Consider the following 19,470-nt stretch of genomic DNA (forward strand, 5'->3'; position numbering starts at 1 on the left):
ACAGCTTCTTTGCTTTATTCTATGACATACCAAAGGCATGCAAGTATACATGATGCAATAGCTTTTAATTTCATCACCTTTCAGGAGGAATGAAGCATTATTTCAATGAGCTGTAAGGGTACCAAAAATTTGAGCACGTCTGTATGTATGTATATATATATATATATATATATATATATATATATATATATATAATGGCTTAGTAGTTGGTTGAAAGTTTTATTTACTATGTGTGATTCATTACTGCAGCTGGCTTCACAGACACCAATTAGTCGAGATAAATAAATAAATAATAAATAATTGATTTTCAGGGATTGATACCCTTTAAAATACTGTTATCATTTAAGCAGTTTCCCCCCAGTTTGAATGCTGGAATGACTGATCTTCCTCTGGCTGCACAGGATCCCCCTTACTTCACGGTGCTACCTGGCTGGGAATACCGGCAGGAGGCTGGGAGAGAACTGGTGATCCCTTGTGCAGCTGCCGGAGACCCATTCCCGACCATCACATGGAGGAAGGTATGTTGCCTACTACTCTCAGAGCTGTCTGGTGCTGTCAGGCTCAGCATGCTCAGCACAGACCAGGGTCAGTCTGCCCACTAGAGCTGTGCTATGGCCCACGGTCATGTGCATTTGTAGCGGCAGAGGTTCTTTGTGTGTCGCACCCGAGGTCTGTCCATCTCATCACGTCTGAGCATAAAAGGACTGTGTGACTCCATGTGATTGAAGGTTTTGTAAATAAATAAATCACCATTAATGAGCATAGCCTATATGGGTGTTTGGTTGGAGGTGTTTCTTGGGCTTGTGTTCACACTCCCGAAAACATGTTTTATTGAATCTATAACTGTGTGTCAGACTCATGATTACTTTAACTAAATGATATGCTGGAATCCCTCAGTCCTGCTATTGGTGATACAAAGGTCATAAAAACATAAAAAAACAGTAATAAGAAATTAAAACAATGAGGCCCACTAGTCTAGTCCTTTCTTAACTGCTCAGTCGCATGGGTGAGGCCCACAGGTGTCAACGAGGAGGTGAGTCCTGAGGCCTGTTGCTGTGTTTATGCCAGTGTGTTTCCCTGTGTCCACTGTTGAATGGTGTTGTCTCTCACGAAGGTAGGGAAGCCCAGCAGAAGCAAGCACAATGTCCTACCCAGTGGCAGCTTACAGTTCAAATCCCTCAGCAAGGAGGACCACGGGGAGTGGGAGTGTGTCGCCACCAACGTTGTCACAATCATCACTGCCAGCACTCATCTCCTAGTAATTGGTAAGAACTCATGATTCTCTACATTTTATTCATTTATTCATGTATTTATTATACTGGAGGTACAGTGAAGATAAATAATAGCTTGGTACTGAGAAAAAAACTTGTTTTGATGCCGTTGATGTTCTTTATCACACTAGGTCCTGCCCCTGGCGCTTGTTGTACTGTGAGATTGCTGAATTACTCCTTCAAAAGCTCTGCGTTTGCTGCCTGATACGATCAGCCCGTCGTCATTGTTGTTATTGTTCTGGTGAAAAATATTCTTGGGCCAACACAATAAATACTAAATGTTAAGTGGTATTTAGTGTGATGGAGTCCTGCGGATTGAATTACTTCTCCCTGTTTAGAACATGCTTTTGAGTCATGGGGTGTTTGTCAACAGTAAAATCTCCAGTCGAGAGTTTTTTTTTTTTTTTTATAAAGGCACCCCCGTGCACCATTCATTTTCAAAAACAACTTCAATGGTAGTCAAAGAGAGTCAAGGTTACAATGGGGGGGTGAGTGTTTTTAGAATCAGAAACAGTCAAAATCCTATAACTGGGAATTAATAATTTAAAATAATGTAGAGAAGCAAGTCTTCCTGTCCAACTGAGGATCATTTGAGTCATTACTCAAAGTGCAAATTACAGGCCTGTGTGGTAGAACTGGCATTTGGAGTGGAACATCTAAATAGATAGTTTCTCATCCTCATAACACTGGGGAAACCCTTGTAATCCCTTTGCTTTCACTATTCTCTTTCCAATTGAGGTTTTTAACCCAGGTTAACAAACAAAAAAACAACATACAAAAACTGACAGCCTGTCACTTGTGCACAGCAGCTTCTATTCATTTCTCCTGTACACAGAATTGCAGTAGCTGTTCACTGCTGTTGTACGCACAGATTCTTCAGTGCTCTGCCAATTGATAATGCCATATCGTTGATAGCAGCCATAGTGTCTGCGGTCCTTAAGCGGAGCACGGCAATTTCATTCGCCGGTGCTGGGGTAATTGGCTGTTGCTGCGCGGCCTCTATCAGGTTATCGTCTCACTCTGATTAACAATGCCTCTCCTAGTGATGCTGCTGTCACCTTGTGGTGATGGCCAGGTGCTCGATAGCTGTTTTCCAATTCGGTTAAACCTCTCTCCGCTCTCTAATTGGGTGGTGCTCTGCGATTGTTGCCTAAAAACTTATCTCTTCATTCTTTGCTGGGAGGGGGGAATAAAATAAATACATGTAAAAAGTCAGAAAAAGTCTTAGGAAATTCCCTTTGCCTTCTCTTCCCCTCAAGTGTCGGTCATGCAGAACCCACATTAAGTCATTGAATTCCTGTGTGCATAAACAGTTGGTAGCAACGGTTCTTTCTCACAGTGACAGCTAACCAGAAGTAAGGGAAATTAGGGAACCGTTCAGGTTTTCGTGCTCCTTGTAACCACAGACTTCAGGACACATACGGCACTCCTCCTGGCTCACCATTGGTTTGGGGCTAAACAAGTGCGAAGATACAGTTTAAACATTGCAGTGCACTACTCCCCCGTTTGCCTTTTCCTTTTCTATTATGAAAGCCATGCATGGAAGATGAGAACAAACTTTACCTATTTGACCTTCCAAATCCCAAGTTTTGAAGGTGTTGTTTCTATATTTAATAATGAAAGAAAACCACAGCAAAACGACACATCTTTCAGAAATGGCTGTTGACAAGAGTGAGTGATGCAGGTTATCTTTTATCCCACAACAAAGTAGAAAGTACTCGCATAGTCTTATCGCTCAAGGCTTGACATTACACCTAACCATACATTAACCAGTAGCCAAGCCAAAGGAGGAAACAAAGTCACAAGGAAGGTCCAAAGTCATGGTCGGGAGGTCAGGCAAGGAATTGAGGGAACAAGGCAATGATCAAGGTATGAGGAGTAATGCTCAGAGATGTAGCTGAAAACTGACAATACTTTGCAATGAGTGAGAGACAGTGAGGGGTTTATATGTGGAACAGAAAACCAGGTTGGGAGGTGCAGGGCGAGTGGGAGCAGAGGGTGATTGCGGAAGTGCACATGGTTGTCAGGAATGTTGATTGAATGAAGGGAGCTGGGAGAGGTGACTGGGAAGGAAGGGTGATGGCGACATCTAGTGGAGAACTGGGGATGTGTTTTGAACTGTGACACCACCCTTTGCTTTCAAAACAGCATCAATTCTTCTAGGTACACTTGCACACAGTGTTTGAGGAATTCGGCAGGTAAGTTGGCCCAAACATTTTGGAGAACTAACCACAGTTCTTCTGTGGATTTAGGCAGCCACAGTTGCTTCTCTCTCTTCATGTAATCCCAGACAGACTCGATGATGTTGAGATCAGGGCTCTGTGGGGGCCATACCATCACTTCCAGGACTCCTTGTTCTTATTTACACTGAAGATAGTTCTTAATGACTTTTGCTGTATGTTTGGAGTCGTTGTCATGCTGCAGAATAAATTTGGGGCCAATCAGATGGTATTGCATGATAAGAATATAAGAAAGTTTACAAATGAGAGGAGGCCATTCGACCCATCGCGCTCGTTTGGTATCCTTTAATAACTAAGTGATCCAAGGATACTATGTTTTTAAATTTTCAGCTTCAACCACTTCGCTGGGGAGTTTGTTTCAGATTGTGACAACTCTCTGTGAAGAAGTGTCTCCTGTTTTCCATCTTGAATGCCTTGAAGCCCAATTTCCATTTGTGTCCCCGGGTGCATGTATCCCTGTTGATCTGGAAAAGCTCCTCTGGCTTGATGTGGTCGATGCCTTTAATGATTTTGAAGACTTGAATCAAGTCCCCACGTAGTCTCCTCTGTTCCAGGGTGAAAAGGTTCAGTTCCCTCAGTCTCTCCGAGTAGGACATTCCCTTCAGACCTGGAATAAGTCTGGTTGCTCTCCTCTGAACTGCCTCTAGAGCAGCAATATTTTCTTGAAGTGTGGAGCCCAGAACTGTACACAGTATTTCAGATGAGCCTTGTCTGCCTTGTCTAAACCCATGTTGACTATCTCCACGAATATGGTTTTCATTAAGATGTTCCTCTATTTTGTGTCTAATCATTTTGTAATGCAGGTGGGACTGATTGGTCTGTAATTTCCTGGCTCAGTTTTGTCCCCTTTCATGTGGATTGGTATGACATTTGCTGTCTTCCAGTCAGTTGGCACATCTCCTGTTCTAAGTGTCATTTGGAATATTTGAGTTAGCAGCCTAAAAATAAAATCAAAAGTACTGTTGGAAATATACCATCTGGCCCAGGTGATTTGTTGGTTTTTAATTCTGCTGGTCCCTCCTCCTCATTTATCCTGATCTCTTTTAGGGTTTGGCTGGACTGGTTGTTAGCATGTGTCATGTTATCCATTTTTTCTTTTTTAAAAACCTCTGTGAAATACTCATTTAGAACATTTGACACATCTTGTTCGTTTTCCAAGATACTTCAATTTTTGCCCTTTACCTGTTTCACTTCCTCCTTTATTGACCTCTTATGATTGTATTATTGAAAAAAGCTCTTTGCATTAGTTTAAGCTCCAGGAGCTATGTTTCTTTCTATTTCCCTCTTTACTTTCCTGATCCCTTTATTAAGATCTCTTTGCAGTTCAACATATTCTTTGTATTTTGTTTTGTCTCCATCCCTTTTGTATGAGCTATACAACATTTTCTTTCTCTTGATATTTTTTTGCATACTTCTATTAAACCATTTTGGACATTGTTTTTTGGTCCTCAATTTGCTAAGTTTGGTACAAATTTCTCCTAAGCCTCAAGTAGTGACCAAGAAACAGCGCAGCTCTTTCCCAACAGCTGCTTTATGTAGCTTTTGTCTACCTGGATCTACCTGGAACAGAATTCCTGCTAGTCCTTGACTAAATCACCTTTCTATGACCTATTTACTTTAACCAACTCAGCAGCTGAACTGAATTGACTTCAATTAAGGCAAACTACAGAAAATATTAACTTTAATTAAGGCAAACTTAAAACAAAATGAGCAATGCCAAGACTGGTCTGAAACTAGGAAAACAAGATGGCTGATTCTCACCTGTACTTGTGTCTGTCTGTGGCAATTTGTAAATACTTCTGATGGATAAGTATCTGCCTGTGCTTCACAGCATTGAGGACACCTTTAATTCTGACCAAATCCCCAACTCCATTTGCAGAAATGCAGCCCCAAACTTGCAAGGAACCTCCACTATGCTTCACTGTTGCCTGCAGACTCTCATTCGTGTGCCGCTCTCCAGCCCTTTGGCGAACAAACTGCCTTCTGCTACAGCCAAATATTTCAGATTTTGACTCATCAGTCCAGAGTACCTGCTGCCATTTTTCTGCACCCCAGTTCCTGTGTTTTCATGCATAGTTGAGTCGCTTGGCCTTGTTGCCACGTCAGAGGTATGGCTTTTTGGCCGCAAGTCTTCCATGAAGGCCACTTCTGACCAGACTTCTCCAGACAGTAGATGGGTGTACCAGAGTCCCACTGTTTTTTGCCAATTCTGAGCTGATGGCTCTGCTGGACATCTTCCGATTACGAAGGGAAGTAAGCATGATTTGTCTTTCATCTGCTGCAGTAAGTTTTCTTGGGCGACCACTGCATCTGCGGTCCTCAACGTCGCCCGTTTCTTTTTGCTTATTCAAAAGAGCTTGGACAGCACATCTGGAAACCCCTGTCTGCCTTGAAATGTCTGCCTGGGAGAGACCTTGCTGATGCAGTATAACTACCTTGTGTCTTGTTGCTGTGCTCAGTCTTGCCATGGCGTATGACTTTTCACAGTAAACTGTCTTCAGCAACATCACCTTGTTAGCTGAGTTTGGCTGTTCCTCACCCAGTTTTATTCCTCCTACACAGCTGTTTCTGTTTCAGTTAATGATTGTGTTTCAACCTACATATTGAATTGATGATCATTAGCATGTGTTTGGTATAATTGTTTAATCATACACCTGACTATATGTCTACAAATCCCTGACTTTGTGCAAGTGTACCTAGAAGAATTGATGCTGTTTTGAAGGCAAAGGGTGGTCACACCAAATATGGATTTGATTTAGATTTTTCTTCTGTTCACTCACTTTGCATTTAGTAAATTGATAGATATAATCTATAAACATGTCTATTTTTGAAAGCATTCTTACTTTACAGCATTTTTTCACACCTTCGTAAAACTTTAGCACAGTACTATATATATATATATATATATATATATATATATAGAGAGAGAGAGAGAGAGAGAGAGAGATTAGAAAACACTGAATGGTGCAGTGCCTGTTCTAACTTTCAACTTTACTAACTTTAAAGCTTCTCTTCCCTGTGCTGGTCAGATGCTGGAAAATCCTGGTTGCTATTTAAAGGTTTTGCATCTGAATAGCACCGATGCCTTGCAGTGACATTGTTGCCGCCGGTGACATCAGTGATTCATTAGCCTGCACTCCCAAGCACCCCTGGGGTCTTGAAATCGCCTCCGTCAAGTCATTACGAGTCTTCTCTGCCTTGACAAGTGGCATGACGGGCTGATGGCAGGGAGATGAGCTTTAATGATGCGATTTGAGAAGCAGCTGGCTTTTGTTACAGCCTCCTAAAAGGAAAAGGCAATTAGGGTTTCTGCCTGCCTGGCTTACATAGATAAGGGTTGAAACAGCAGGACACGTGTCAGGGGTCGCCTGAGTGGAGCAGCATGTCCAGTTCATCCCCTCTGCTAGGTCCTCACCAGGAGATTCCTCATCACATCCAGTGTGAGCCGTGATGTCTTCTTAAATGTCTTTTTTAGTCTGGCCTCCAGATAGTTACATATTCATCACCACTATATTTGAAACATGATAAAATATTGTGACACATTGGTTGTGCTTAGAGGATTTGTAGACCAGTTAAACCAATATATTGACATATTTATTTGCAGTTAGGTCCATAAATATTTGGACAGTGACACAATTGTGATGATTTTGGCTCTGTACGCCACCACAATGGACTTGAAAGGATACAATCAAGATGTGCTTTAAGTGTAGACTTTCATCTTTAATTTGAGGGAAGTTGCAAACAAATTGGGTGAACGATGCAGGAATTACACACGTTTATATGTGATCCCCCCAATTTTAGGGGCAAGTAATTGAACAAACTAGCAATATCATGAATTAAATTGTGAGTTTCAATACGTGGTTGCAAATCCTTTGCAGTCAATGACTGCCTGAAGTCTGGAACCCATAGACATCACCAGATGCTGGGTTTCTTCCCTGGTGATGCTCTGCCAGGCCTGCACTGCAGCTGTCTTTAGCTCCTGCTTGTTCTTCATTTTGCCTTTAGTTTTGCCTTGAAATCAAAACAAAACAATCAGAAAGATAGCAAAAACAACAAAAGCATGCACTGGTGAGGTCAGGAACACCAGAAGGCCCAGAAGACCATGGAAAACAACTATGGTGGATGACAGAATAATTCTTTCCCTGGTGAAGAAAAACCCCTTCACAACAGCTGGTCAGATCAAGAACACCCTCCAGGAGGTAGGCGTATTTGTGTCAAAGTCAACTCTCAAGAGAATACTTCACCAGAGTAAATACAGAGGGTTTACCACAAGATGTAAATAGGAAACATGAAGACCAGATTAGAGTTTGTCAAAAAACATCTAAAGAACCCTGTACAGTTCTGGAACAACATCCTATGGACAGATGAGACAAAGATCAATTGTACCAGAATGATGGGAAGAGAAGAGTATCGAAGGAAGGAACTGCTCATGATCTGAAGCATACCACTTAATCTGTGAAGCATGTTATGGCATGGGCATGTATGGCTGCCGAGGGAACTGGTTCCCTTGTATTTATTTATGTTGTGACTGCTGACAAAAGCAGCAGGATGAATTCTGAAGTGTTTAGGGCTATATTATCTGCTCAGATTCAGTCAAATGCTTCAAAACTCATTGGATGGTGCTTCACAGTTCAGATGGACAATGACCCGAAGCATACTGCAAAAGCAACCCAAGACTTTTTTAAGGCGAAGAGTGGAATGTTCTGCAATGGCCAAGTCAATCACCTGACCTGAATCCAATTGAGCAGCATTTTACTTGCTGAAGGCAAAACTGAAGGCAAAACGCCCCAAGAACAATTAGGAAGTAAAGATAGCTGCAGTGCAGGCCTGGCAGAGCATCACCAGGGAAGAAACCCAGCATCTGGTGATGTCTATGGGTTCCAGACTTGAGGCAGTCATTGACTTGGTCATTTTCAACCAAGTATTGAAACTCACAATTTAATTCATGATTATGTTAGTTTGTCCAATAACTTCTGAGCCCCTAAAATTAGGGGGACCATATATAAAAATGGGTGTAATTCCTACACTGTTCACCCAATTTAACTACCCTCAAATTAAAGATGAAAGTCTACACTTAAAGCATCTTGATTGTTTTTTTTCAAGTCCATTGTTGTGGCGTTCAGAGCCAAAATGATGACAATTGTGTCACTGTCCAAATATTTATGGACCTAATTGTATACCTAACTGTGTACTAAAAGTTACGATAAACAGGACATTCCTTTCACTGACAATATTGTTCATACATGACCATAATTATTCTGCACAATCTATTTCTGACTTATGTTTTCAGATAGAAATATCAACGTCAACCTGGTTTTGCTGTTGAATCAGTTAATTGTTGTTAGATACTTCGAGATAGCAAAGGGAGGTTGTACCGTGTGTTCTTTATGCTGCAACTAAAAAAAAATAAGAAATTATAATAGTGACCTCAATTTGCAGCTTTCAAACTTCCAGTAATGTAATTCTATTTATCTGCTTTCAATTTAAGTAAACTACCTTGCTGTGAAGGTAAATAATGTGATTGGAGCGATGCAAAGGTTATGTCACTTAATTTAATGCACTGTAATTTGGGAGGGAAACGGTTTTCTCCCGTTTGAATTCCTGTGTCTGCTAATCAATCGGGTTCGCTTTTACAAAGCCATGTTTTAAAGATCTCCTGCCCATAACAATAATGAGTCTGGGCTTAAAGCCTAATTTCTGACATGATCTGTGGAACACAAGAGTATTTAAAGTATATCCTTGATAATGGTGATTATTGACCTTTATCTTAATTATATTTGTGTATTTATGTTAAGAAACTAGCATCTGCATTTCTTTACTAAGATGCCCATGGTTTTGTACACTGCTACAATCAATGGACATACGGAGATAACTGAGGAAGATACTTATGTGTGCCATGACGGAATTGTTCGATTTGAAGCCATTTTGCTGTCATAGGCTGGAAATGTCTTCATGCCATATGGCTGAAGACATTGTTATCTGAAATCAAAGCATTTCAGTGAAGAAGAAAAAAACTGTGTAAATATTTATAAGAAAACATCTATCTGAATGAAGTAGGGAAGAAAGGCCTGTTTAAATTTGTGTTTCATTTGAAGCTCATGGCTTGATATACATGAAAAGACTACCACCCGCCCTGTTCACTGACAATGTAAATAGCATGCTCTCTAGAATCTGTAGGAATAAACTGGGTTGAAACTTGTTTTTTTTTTCCATGTTTTATATTTCAGCAGTAAACACATCTGCTTTATACATCTTCTGATTTAACTTTAAATTGCATTCCTAATTGTCTGCTCATCTATTATTTATTTACGCAATTCTAAGCTACTTTCTTTCCCCAAATGACGTGCTTCCATGTTACATAACCTAATTTAGAAGTGCCTCCCTTCCTGATGCAGTCATATTTAATTTATGGTTTTCAAGATGATAAATTCCTCTGCATGATGCAACGCTATTCCCATTCTCTCAGTTTTTCTTAGATGTTAATCAAGGGCGATAAATTAATTTAAATAATTTGCGTGATTTACGTTTATAGTAAGTCCTCAAAAACATCTGCCACACCTCAATGGCACAACCAAAAGTAGGTGTATTAGGAAACTCTTTGCATTACAAGTGGGCAATTTTCGGGCTGTAAGTGTTAAGTGACTACTTAGTTCTTACAGTGTTTTTACAGTGTAATTACACAGTTCAATTATACATATCGTTTATTGATGTACGCTTTTGTGTAATTATACATGCAGAGGTTATATCATTTAACATCATTAGTTACAATGTAATTATGTATGAATGCCTAAGAACTTACTCCACAAAGATTTCCCACTGAATGTGATGTGTTAGTGCCGTTAACACCTGAAAATGAAAAACGATATTGCGCTGAGCAGCACCAAAGTGTGTGGAGAAAAAGAAGTCTTAGAGAATTTAAAAGGTGCTAAAGTGAGGTTTCAAATAAAGTGGGTGGCTGTGCAAAGTGGAACCTGACGTGAACTGCAAAACAGTGTCTGTGAACTATTGAGTAGCTGCTTTACTGAAACGAGGCGGCCACAGTTCATTTTCAAGAGTGGGCCAGGGACTGCATTACGAGCCTTGCGCCAGACTTCAGACCACATGCCTCCGGGTTTATTTAGTGACCTGGTGTTCACAAACTCAAGCTGTTTTTTGTGGTGTTTTTTTCTTTGAGATGTGTTGCTAAGAGAGGGCATTTTGTAAGGTTATGTCGTGTAGATTAAATAAGCAGGAGGACATGAGAGGTATTGGGGTTTAATTTCACACTTGAGTGAGGTTTGTCCATCTCTGACGACAAGCCAATGCCTGTAGAAGATCCCTCTCCCTAACAGTGACACACTTCAGATGCTTTCTTCCTTATAGGCTGTATTTAACATATTATTGCATGGCAAACGATCTTATTTTTATTTAAAGATGTCAAGCAGTGCATAAACCTATTGATCTAGGTTTGTTTTTTCTCCAGCAAGTTTTCAAATTCAGTTTTTTTACTGGTTATTGGACTGAGTCTGAAGCTTTTTTAATTTAATGTCATCATCACACAAATTATAGATGTTAGTGCAGTTTTTTCCACTTCCATTTAATTTGCATTTTTCCAATTACGTTCATAATTTAGCTGCGTGCGTTATGCTGCGAGACATATTGCCCTGATGGAATTTAAAATATACTGAAGCACACTGGCATTGTTGTGTCCTTTGCCTATCAGTTGCTCTTTTTATGAGAAGGCATACAGGGCTGTTTAGGAAAGAGAAACTATATTTATGGAAACCAGTTCCATAGCTGTAGCAAGAAACTCCTCATTATTGTGGGTTGCTGGCAATTCACTCAACATGGCAGAAAGATTTATACACTAAGTATGAATGCAAGTGTGCCAATGAGAGCTCTCTTTTTTTTTTTCAGGCACAAGCCCTCATGCCCCAGCCAATGTGCACGTTTCGGCCTCAACGACTTCGGCCAATGTCTCCTGGGAGCCGGGATACGACGGCGGATTTGAGCAGACATTCTCAGTCTGGTACGGCCCTGTGTGAGTCATCCCAGCATGCTTTGCTTTCTGCTTCTTTCCTAACAACTAACCTGAGCTCTGTCCTGCTTCTGTAAGGCTGCAGCACCATGAAGGGCAACAGATAACCGGGGAGGGGGGGGTGGAGCATTGTGTAAGGTGGCATTTTGTACAAGGTTTTCCCTACACTCTATTTCCAAGAAAAAAACTAAAAGCGAAAAATAACTCAGCTTTTCAAAAACACCTCTTTTATTGCCTCTGCAGCCGTGAAGTGAAACTGCTGAAGAGATGTTTTTGGAGTAAAAAATGTGCCAATGGCATTGGCGTGGGGGAAAGCATTTTGGGTATTCAGCCTGTGGAGTACTGGGAATATTGTGTAAGTGTTCTGTAACAGTGGTCTGGTATGATTGGCTGTTTTGCAAGGAATTAGTCATTTATATTTTCACAATAGATATAAGACAGTAAAACCCCTCAGAAGTGAGAGAGACTGAGTTCAGTGCTGCTCCTCTGCACCGTACCCGAGTGCCATATTTTACCTCTACAATGACACTAGACTCACAAGCTGTTCGTATGAGAAGAGAAGGCTGATCTACAGTATTATGTCAATAGTTCTGGTGATCCTCTACTGGAAATTGGATGTCTTTAGTGTTGCTCCCAGTGAGCAAGAGACACCTGAATTTAACTTTCCTATAAACAAGTTTGCAAATTAAGTGATTTTCTTAAATTAAATTAATATAAGCATATGTGCATACAAACAGGCGTGCATGCATACATGCACTGAATTCCTCCCAGGGGGCCGTACTTCATTAAACTCTAATAGACCATACATTAAGAATAGATTAATCAAACATCCTAAGGCAAGGGACGTGTTCGTAATTTACGCAAAAGACTTATGTCAGATAGGCAATAAAGGAATCTCTCCAAAATGAATATACAGTAAATTAGGTTCTTGGGCAGATTCTGAATTAGTTCACGATTTTATTCAAAGCATTAATTTATAGAAAATGAGGCAATTAACATTAGGGGCCTCTGGCTGTAAAAGAAGCAATTAGTCAGCCGATTTTCTCTTCAGCCATATTGTCCATTGACATTGACTGTGCATTTTAACAGCTGTGGAAGATGAGCACAGTTTCTTTAAAGCACAGTAGCCTCTGGCTCTTGATTTCATGTTATTTATGTGATGTGATGTAATAAGCATAGATTTGGTGAGTGTCCATCTGCCACTCTGGACCTTTCAATAGTAGACTGCAAGTATACATCTGTGAAACAAGCCAGCTGTAGAGGAAACATGGTCTTCTTCTCCCTCTCTCTCCTTTTCCCACTCTCTCCCCCTTCCCCTCTCCCCCTTCTCCTCCTCCTCTCCCTGTTTCATTTCTGTGAGGATGAATAAGGGTGACACGGGTTAGAACAGCCTCACTGAGTAGCAGTAGCAGTTAGATGACTGATTCCTGACAAAGCATGAGTGTTATGACAGATCCCTTCTGGAAGTGTCCTGTGGTGGGGCTCTGAACACCAGCTCGCAGTTGTTAAATTTAGACTCTGTATGGTTCTGTGTTTTTGTTTGATATTTTGTTAGAATATATATGTGTATATATTAATTTAGACTTTCACAGACAGTGTTTACTGTTACAGCAGAGCTGAAAGTCTTACTCCCACCACTCTGGACAATAGAAACCTCCAGCTGTTCTATCTAGACCACTTGTCTTAAGAAAAAGGTCAAGAAGTTAAGGAAACACACTTTCTCTGTTATTGTTTCATTGGTGTCAATCAAGGGCTTGGGCTCTTCCTGCACTGCACTCACTTGTATCTGGGCCCAAATCAGATTATTGACACACCCACCAATCCCAAATTAAAACACTGCTTGATGACAGGTTTCCAATATGTGGAAGGAATCAAGCAATTTGGAATTTGAAACTCTAACTTCAGGGTAAGTTAAAGTTCTTCTTCAGCCCAGGATTCAATGAACATTAAGTTCAGAGGGATAAATCACTAAATGTATTTAAACCATAATGCAGAATTAAAAATTAATCAGAAAGAAGACCTGTATTAACCTCTGGAGTCTGTATTATGGACAAGTTGTTCCTGTCTTGCAGGGCTGGAAACTAGGAATGACTGCCTTTCCCCTCATTTGACTTGGCAAATCCTTATAAACAATTAAAAAAAGCATGTTTGTGAACAAAATGTTCAAGAGAGAGAAAGTGTGTTTGTGTGATGACTCCTGACCTATGGAAAGGGTGTTAAAGGGTAACATCTTCTACATAACAGAAGCTTTCTTCACTGGCTGCACATTGACTGATTGTTCTGGTCACACTTCTGCACAACGTGTGCTGGCTTTCCTGGTCTCTTGCCAATGAACACGGTGTTATGCATTCTGAGTGCTTTGCCACCCCTCCGCAACCCTTCTGTCCTGTAGATATTCTGAATATCAACATTCTATAGACCTTTCTGTCGACGTCCCCCCTTTCCCTATAGAATGGATGCCAGCTTTGCAGTGTTTGCTTCCTCGAGACATGTGCGACACACACACATGTCATTTATATTCAATACGCTGAGCTCATGTGGTTATTAGACAGAATGCAAATCTGAAAGGAGAAGACAGGCCATACAGTATCTTCATGTGGGATGTTGTGACAATGCTGTCAGGTCAAATTGCTGTAGAACGTTTAACATCTTTCTTTTTAGGTGATTTGCCGTCCACTATAAAATCATTAATTTGCTGTGAATGTTTTCTTTCGCTGGGATGAATTGACGCAACTGATCATAATACGGAAGCCCATCTGCAATCCCTGTTATTTTTACCTTTGCTTTGCTATCCCACAATCCCTTGCTAGGCAGCAGACCGCATAAACAAGAGTCTTTTCATTCTGAGATACAAGATGAAAATAACTTCTTCAACTTTTTTTTTTTTTTTTCTGAGCTCCATTTTTACGCCTTTTCTTCCTCAAACCTCACCTCATCCCAAGACATAGTCCTAACAACACTAGTCATCCTGATAAATAATTTATTGTAGCAGCACTACTGTGTTCTTGTACACGTCTGGAAAAGCTTAGTGAATACTCTTGTTTTGCTGCTCTTATTTGGTTTGCAGACTTGCTTGTGTCTCAGACATTGTAACTTTTAACGCACGCTAGTCTTCCTTCCACTAAGCCCGTGGGAGAGTTGTTGTTTTTTTCCAGCACTCCTCTCAATGTCTTTAACTGATCATCATTGACCAGTCTTAGTGTCTGTCAGCTTGTGTGAGTGAGTGCGACTCGACAGTCCACTTTAGTCTCCAGCCTCCTTGTCAGGGTTACAGCACCCCTTCGTCCACCGCATACGTCGCAGGCCCTCTGAGATTTTTTCTCATGTCTCCTGGAGATGGGAGAGCAGTACCCGTGGAGAAGGTGATGGTAACCTTGCTCTCTGCAAACCTGAATCATTGGGAAGGAAAGGGAGACTTGGTGGGGGGTGGCGTCGAGGCACGTTGACTGACGGGAGCTGATTGAGAAGGCTGCTCACGTAATGACTTTGAGCGCAGAGCTGGCTGTGGAGGACAGCGTCAGTATTCAAAGAGTGTCCCGCGCTGGGGGGATTAAGATGAACCAGTGCTCTAATTTCAAGGTCCTTGAGCAAATCGTCCGCAGTAACCCCCCCCCTACACAGGCACACATACACGCGCAGACGCAATAGCGGCCCCTGCATCCCCCTCTTCTTGTCACCCCCCTGCTACTGCTTTGCTTTTTAATATATATACCACAAACGCATCCACAACCAGCAGCTTCCCCCCCTTCCTGGTAGTACAGGTGCTGGGTGAGGAAGATGGGGATTTTAACAGAATGGCCGATAAGGGAGCTACACAGATTTGAGGACGAGCCGTTGTTGGTGACTTGTGACGTTGTGCATATTCACAGTATCGAAAAGTCCTGTGTGATATTAAGGTTGGTCTTCACAGTAAAGCCCAAAGAAATTATTTTCTGCAAAGCCCTACTGGGGTGGGGGGATAATTGAGATAAACAAGTTCTGCATCCTGTCCATGAAAAATATTTAATAGCCATAATTTTCCTTGTTTTTTAATTTTTTTTTTTCATTCTCTGCATTATATTAAACTGGTTTCTAAAACAATCAAAACATGGGCATAACTCTACCTGCTCACAGCCAGGCCTACTGACCCCCCCCAGCCAGCCGCAGCTGTGACACTTTCCACACTGTCAATGACAGGTCCACAGGACACGAGTGACATACGCAGGATTTGACCATGCAGACGCAAGTTCTCTGAGCAGACGTTAACCGATTTATCCACACAGGACCATCCCCCCCACCTCCCCCCTTTTTAGGAGCAGCAGTATAATCATAGGTATTCCTCCCCGGTGGTTTTTTTATTTAGTTCCATTTAAGTGGTGTAAGTAGTATTTTATTGCACCAGAAGTATTATTACCCCTAGAAATGATTGGGGGGTTATTTATTGCCCTTCAGCTGCAGTACGCAGTACGACAGGTAGGTTTTCGGTTTCTAAAAGGTAACATTTCTAAATTGCCAATCTGACATTTCTAAGGTGCAAGTTAAAAGCAGCTCCCACCCCCCCAGCTGTTCTGTGACATCTCTAGCCTGAGAGGCTAGAGATTAGAAAATAAAATAAAATAAAATACTTTTCAATGAGGTATGATGCTGTTTTACTTACTCTTTAACTCTCCTCAAAGAATATTCTATTACTGCAGTTCCTTCAATAGACGGAACAGGTTTCCTCATGTTCTGGTTTTCCCTATGTAGAAAGTCTGTTATTGCTTTTCACAGGATTTATTTAGTTTTTATTTAATTTGATTATGGCTCCATTCAATAATCTATTTTTCATTTCCATTTCATTAAGTACTTGGAATAGATCATCCAGAAGACAATTAGTGAATTTCATTTGAGACAAGAAATAAATTAGATTTTTAAGAATGCTTTTCAAGGGTGTTTGTATGAAGGTGAATTAAGTCATCCTGACATTTGTATGAAGGTTAGACATCATTTAAACTGTCTAATACCTAATTCAATATTGTGCTTTTTTAGTCGGAAGACTTAGAATCCAACTTTTACAATGAAAGGCTTTATGTGGTTGTTACCCTTAAATAAAGAGGATGTAACCTTGGTCTGCATTACTTCTGAAAGGCGTGAAGAAAAGTCCTTCCAGGGGAATGGAGACCAGTAATTACAGCAATTCCCCTTCTCCCGCCTTCCCCAACAACCTGCAAAGTTTACACTTCTCGTCAGAGTTAATAGCAATTCTGTCAAACCCTCACACATGCAACCTGAGATCCGTGTTCGATTAAATTATTGTTTTCATCTGTCACTGACGTTGCCTTTAATGTGCTAGCGAAAGATTAAAAGCTCCACCAAGCTTTTGTGACGAACGTGTAATGTAAATGCTGACAGAGACCCCACTGTGAACATGAGTACAACACCACTCCACGCTTGCTAAGGCAACATCAGACTTGGGACATATGCCAGTCTTTTCATGCATTGCCGGTACGTGTCTTGATCATGAAAAAAAGTATGATAAAAACTGTCCTCACGCTTGTAATGTGTATCATACAGGACTGGGATGACACGAAGTGCATTGTGATTCATTAGAATCAATAGTCCTGCTTCAGGCAGAAGCTTGATCTGCTTCATAAATTGCTGTCTCCCCCAGTTACAAGGTTAAGATTGAAGCTTTGTTAAAGCTGATGGTAAACAAGTGTTGATGCCAAGACTTTTTGTTTTGCAGTTGAGTTTATAAAAACGCCTCTTTTTGTTGTTTTTGACCTGCCATTTTCTTACTTGACTAACAATCCTGTTGTATGGGCTCTCTGTCATTTCTGTGTTCTCGTTTCTGCTTAGGTTGTTGTTTTTTTATTCCTGTGTTGACTTACATTTACATTTTTAAGATGAATAAGAACATGTGATATGGGCCAACCTATCAACATCTGTACTGGCTCATTTTACTATTGCTTCACCGGCTGCCTGCACATCTTGGTTGGAAGTTAATACATTTCCCAGTACTTTCTACGGGACAGTAACTAGGGAGATAGTTATCCCCAATTACATATTTCAAAGTGTGAACTAAAATAGTCCATACATCATATACATGCACCACAAAAAGACAATACCACATTACTTCTAGATAAATATTCAGTAGTTAAAAAAAAGAAATACAACCAAAAGACCAAAATCTCTCTATTACAAATCCAAGAAGCATTCATACTCTACCCAGCGCACACCTGGATGAAATTAGCCAGTGAGACACATCTCCACCTCCAGGTGCAACTGCGTCACAGTGGTCACTAAAGGTTTCATTCTTTTCAAACTAAGTGAATGAATGGGAATGTATGGAGAAGGTTTTGTGAATGCATCTGAGACTCTTGGAGTTTGGCATGGCTTGAAACTGTGTATTAATGCTGGCATGGAAATGTTAATTCAATTGCATTCATGTTGACTCTTGCAGGCATTCCTTGCATTTGCTGGGCACTTTGCTGACTGCTCTTGCATTAAACAGCACCACATTAACACAAGTCATCACATACAGGAAAACGACCTCCTGAAGATGATATTAACTCTTTACCTGCTTTAAAGTGTTTTATTTATGTTCTGTTGGAAATATGATCATTACGGCCAAGACTAGAAGAACATCTAGAAGAATGATTTATTTGTTTTGTTTATATTCAGTATCTGGTTTTGACTATGTTTAGAACCTGAAAGAGAACCCCTTCAGATTTTCTAGCCATAGAGCATTCCTTTGCAGTCCTCAACACTGTGCACGGGTTTCTTGTTTGTGCAATTATTTATTTCATATAAAGGAATTCACTAATGTAATTCCAGACATCAGAACCTCAGGCCCATGCTCCCAAATTGAATTAATCTTAAATGCATGTTTCTCTGTGCCAGGTGCAGGGTTCTCAGTTTAGTAAAACAGTAGCGTTGCTAGGCAACCTGCAGTCACGGCAGGGACCCCTGAAGGATGAACTGTCTGCTCTGGATTAATGATTCCAAATTAAACTTTGGGCTTGAAGAAGTGCATTACCATAGTGCAACTGAAGTATTGAAGTATTATGGGCTGCAGTACTACACCCTGACAGCAATAATAGTACTGGGCTAAATTTTGTGCAATAAACCATCTTGGAGAATTGTTTAAAAGTTTTAGTCATTTCTCCATTCACTATTCACAAGCATATGTTCCCAGCCTTTTTAGCATTCAACATGTTTTTGTCCCCATCCCCTCCCTAGTTGTTACTCTACTTTTTTAAGGCTCATTGGCAGCTGTGCAGTGTAAGAGTTAATGCCTTCCTGGAGGAGCCTGTATTCCAGGGATGTCACTCAAGCTTTTCTTGAAAGATGGGGGCAAGGTGTCATTCAGCTCCAGTACTCTAGACACCCCAGGTTCCCTGGTTCAGACTATACTGAGTTCAAGCTGAGTTAAAGATGCAACCTAGAGAACCAATTGACGACACAGGGCTGGGAAAACATTATCGTCTTGGTTTTATCGGAATCCTTTATCAAGACGCATGTTTTCTGATAGATTTCACCTTTTTCCCAAGCGATTAAAATTCAGAATGTAAACCAACACTACACAGAGTTGTGTACTGTACCCACTTGCACGTGGCCATGAAAGTCAGTCCATGGCAGAGAGCTGGACCGCTGGGGACGTCTCCTCCAAGCCCCCAATCCCCATCTTTCTGTGGGCAGGCAGTGACTCCCTGGTGTGTGGCATGGAGGGGGTGCCCTCCCTGCTGCTCAATGTCTTGTTGGTGAACTGTCTGTGCTTGTGCCTGCTTCTCTCCTCCACACAGGGTGAAGAGAGCCCAGTTTGGCCCCCACGACTGGCTATCCATGCCAGTCCCGGGCAGCCAAAGCTGGCTACTGGTGGAGGGCCTGGAGCCCGAGACGGCATACCAGTTCAGTGTCCTGGCTCAGAACAAACTGGGGACAGGTCCCTTCAGCGAGGTCGTCACTGTGAACACGCTAGGTA

General features: G+C 41.2%; 1 protein-coding gene across 1 annotated transcript in view; it reads left to right on the forward strand.

The window, feature by feature from the left end:
• igsf9bb (immunoglobulin superfamily, member 9Bb) overlaps positions 1-19,470 on the forward strand; it is a 163,825-nt gene that overhangs the window by 117,220 nt on the left and 27,135 nt on the right. The window contains exons 10-13 of the mRNA XM_066708218.1: positions 402-518; positions 1,115-1,265; positions 11,408-11,531; positions 19,292-19,467. Of these exons, the coding sequence (XP_066564315.1) occupies positions 402-518; positions 1,115-1,265; positions 11,408-11,531; positions 19,292-19,467 (568 nt within the window). The remainder of the gene's footprint in view (positions 1-401; positions 519-1,114; positions 1,266-11,407; positions 11,532-19,291; positions 19,468-19,470) is intronic.

Source organism: Amia ocellicauda, chromosome 1, assembly GCF_036373705.1.
Source record: "Amia ocellicauda isolate fAmiCal2 chromosome 1, fAmiCal2.hap1, whole genome shotgun sequence".
Taxonomy (NCBI): domain Eukaryota; kingdom Metazoa; phylum Chordata; class Actinopteri; order Amiiformes; family Amiidae; genus Amia; species Amia ocellicauda.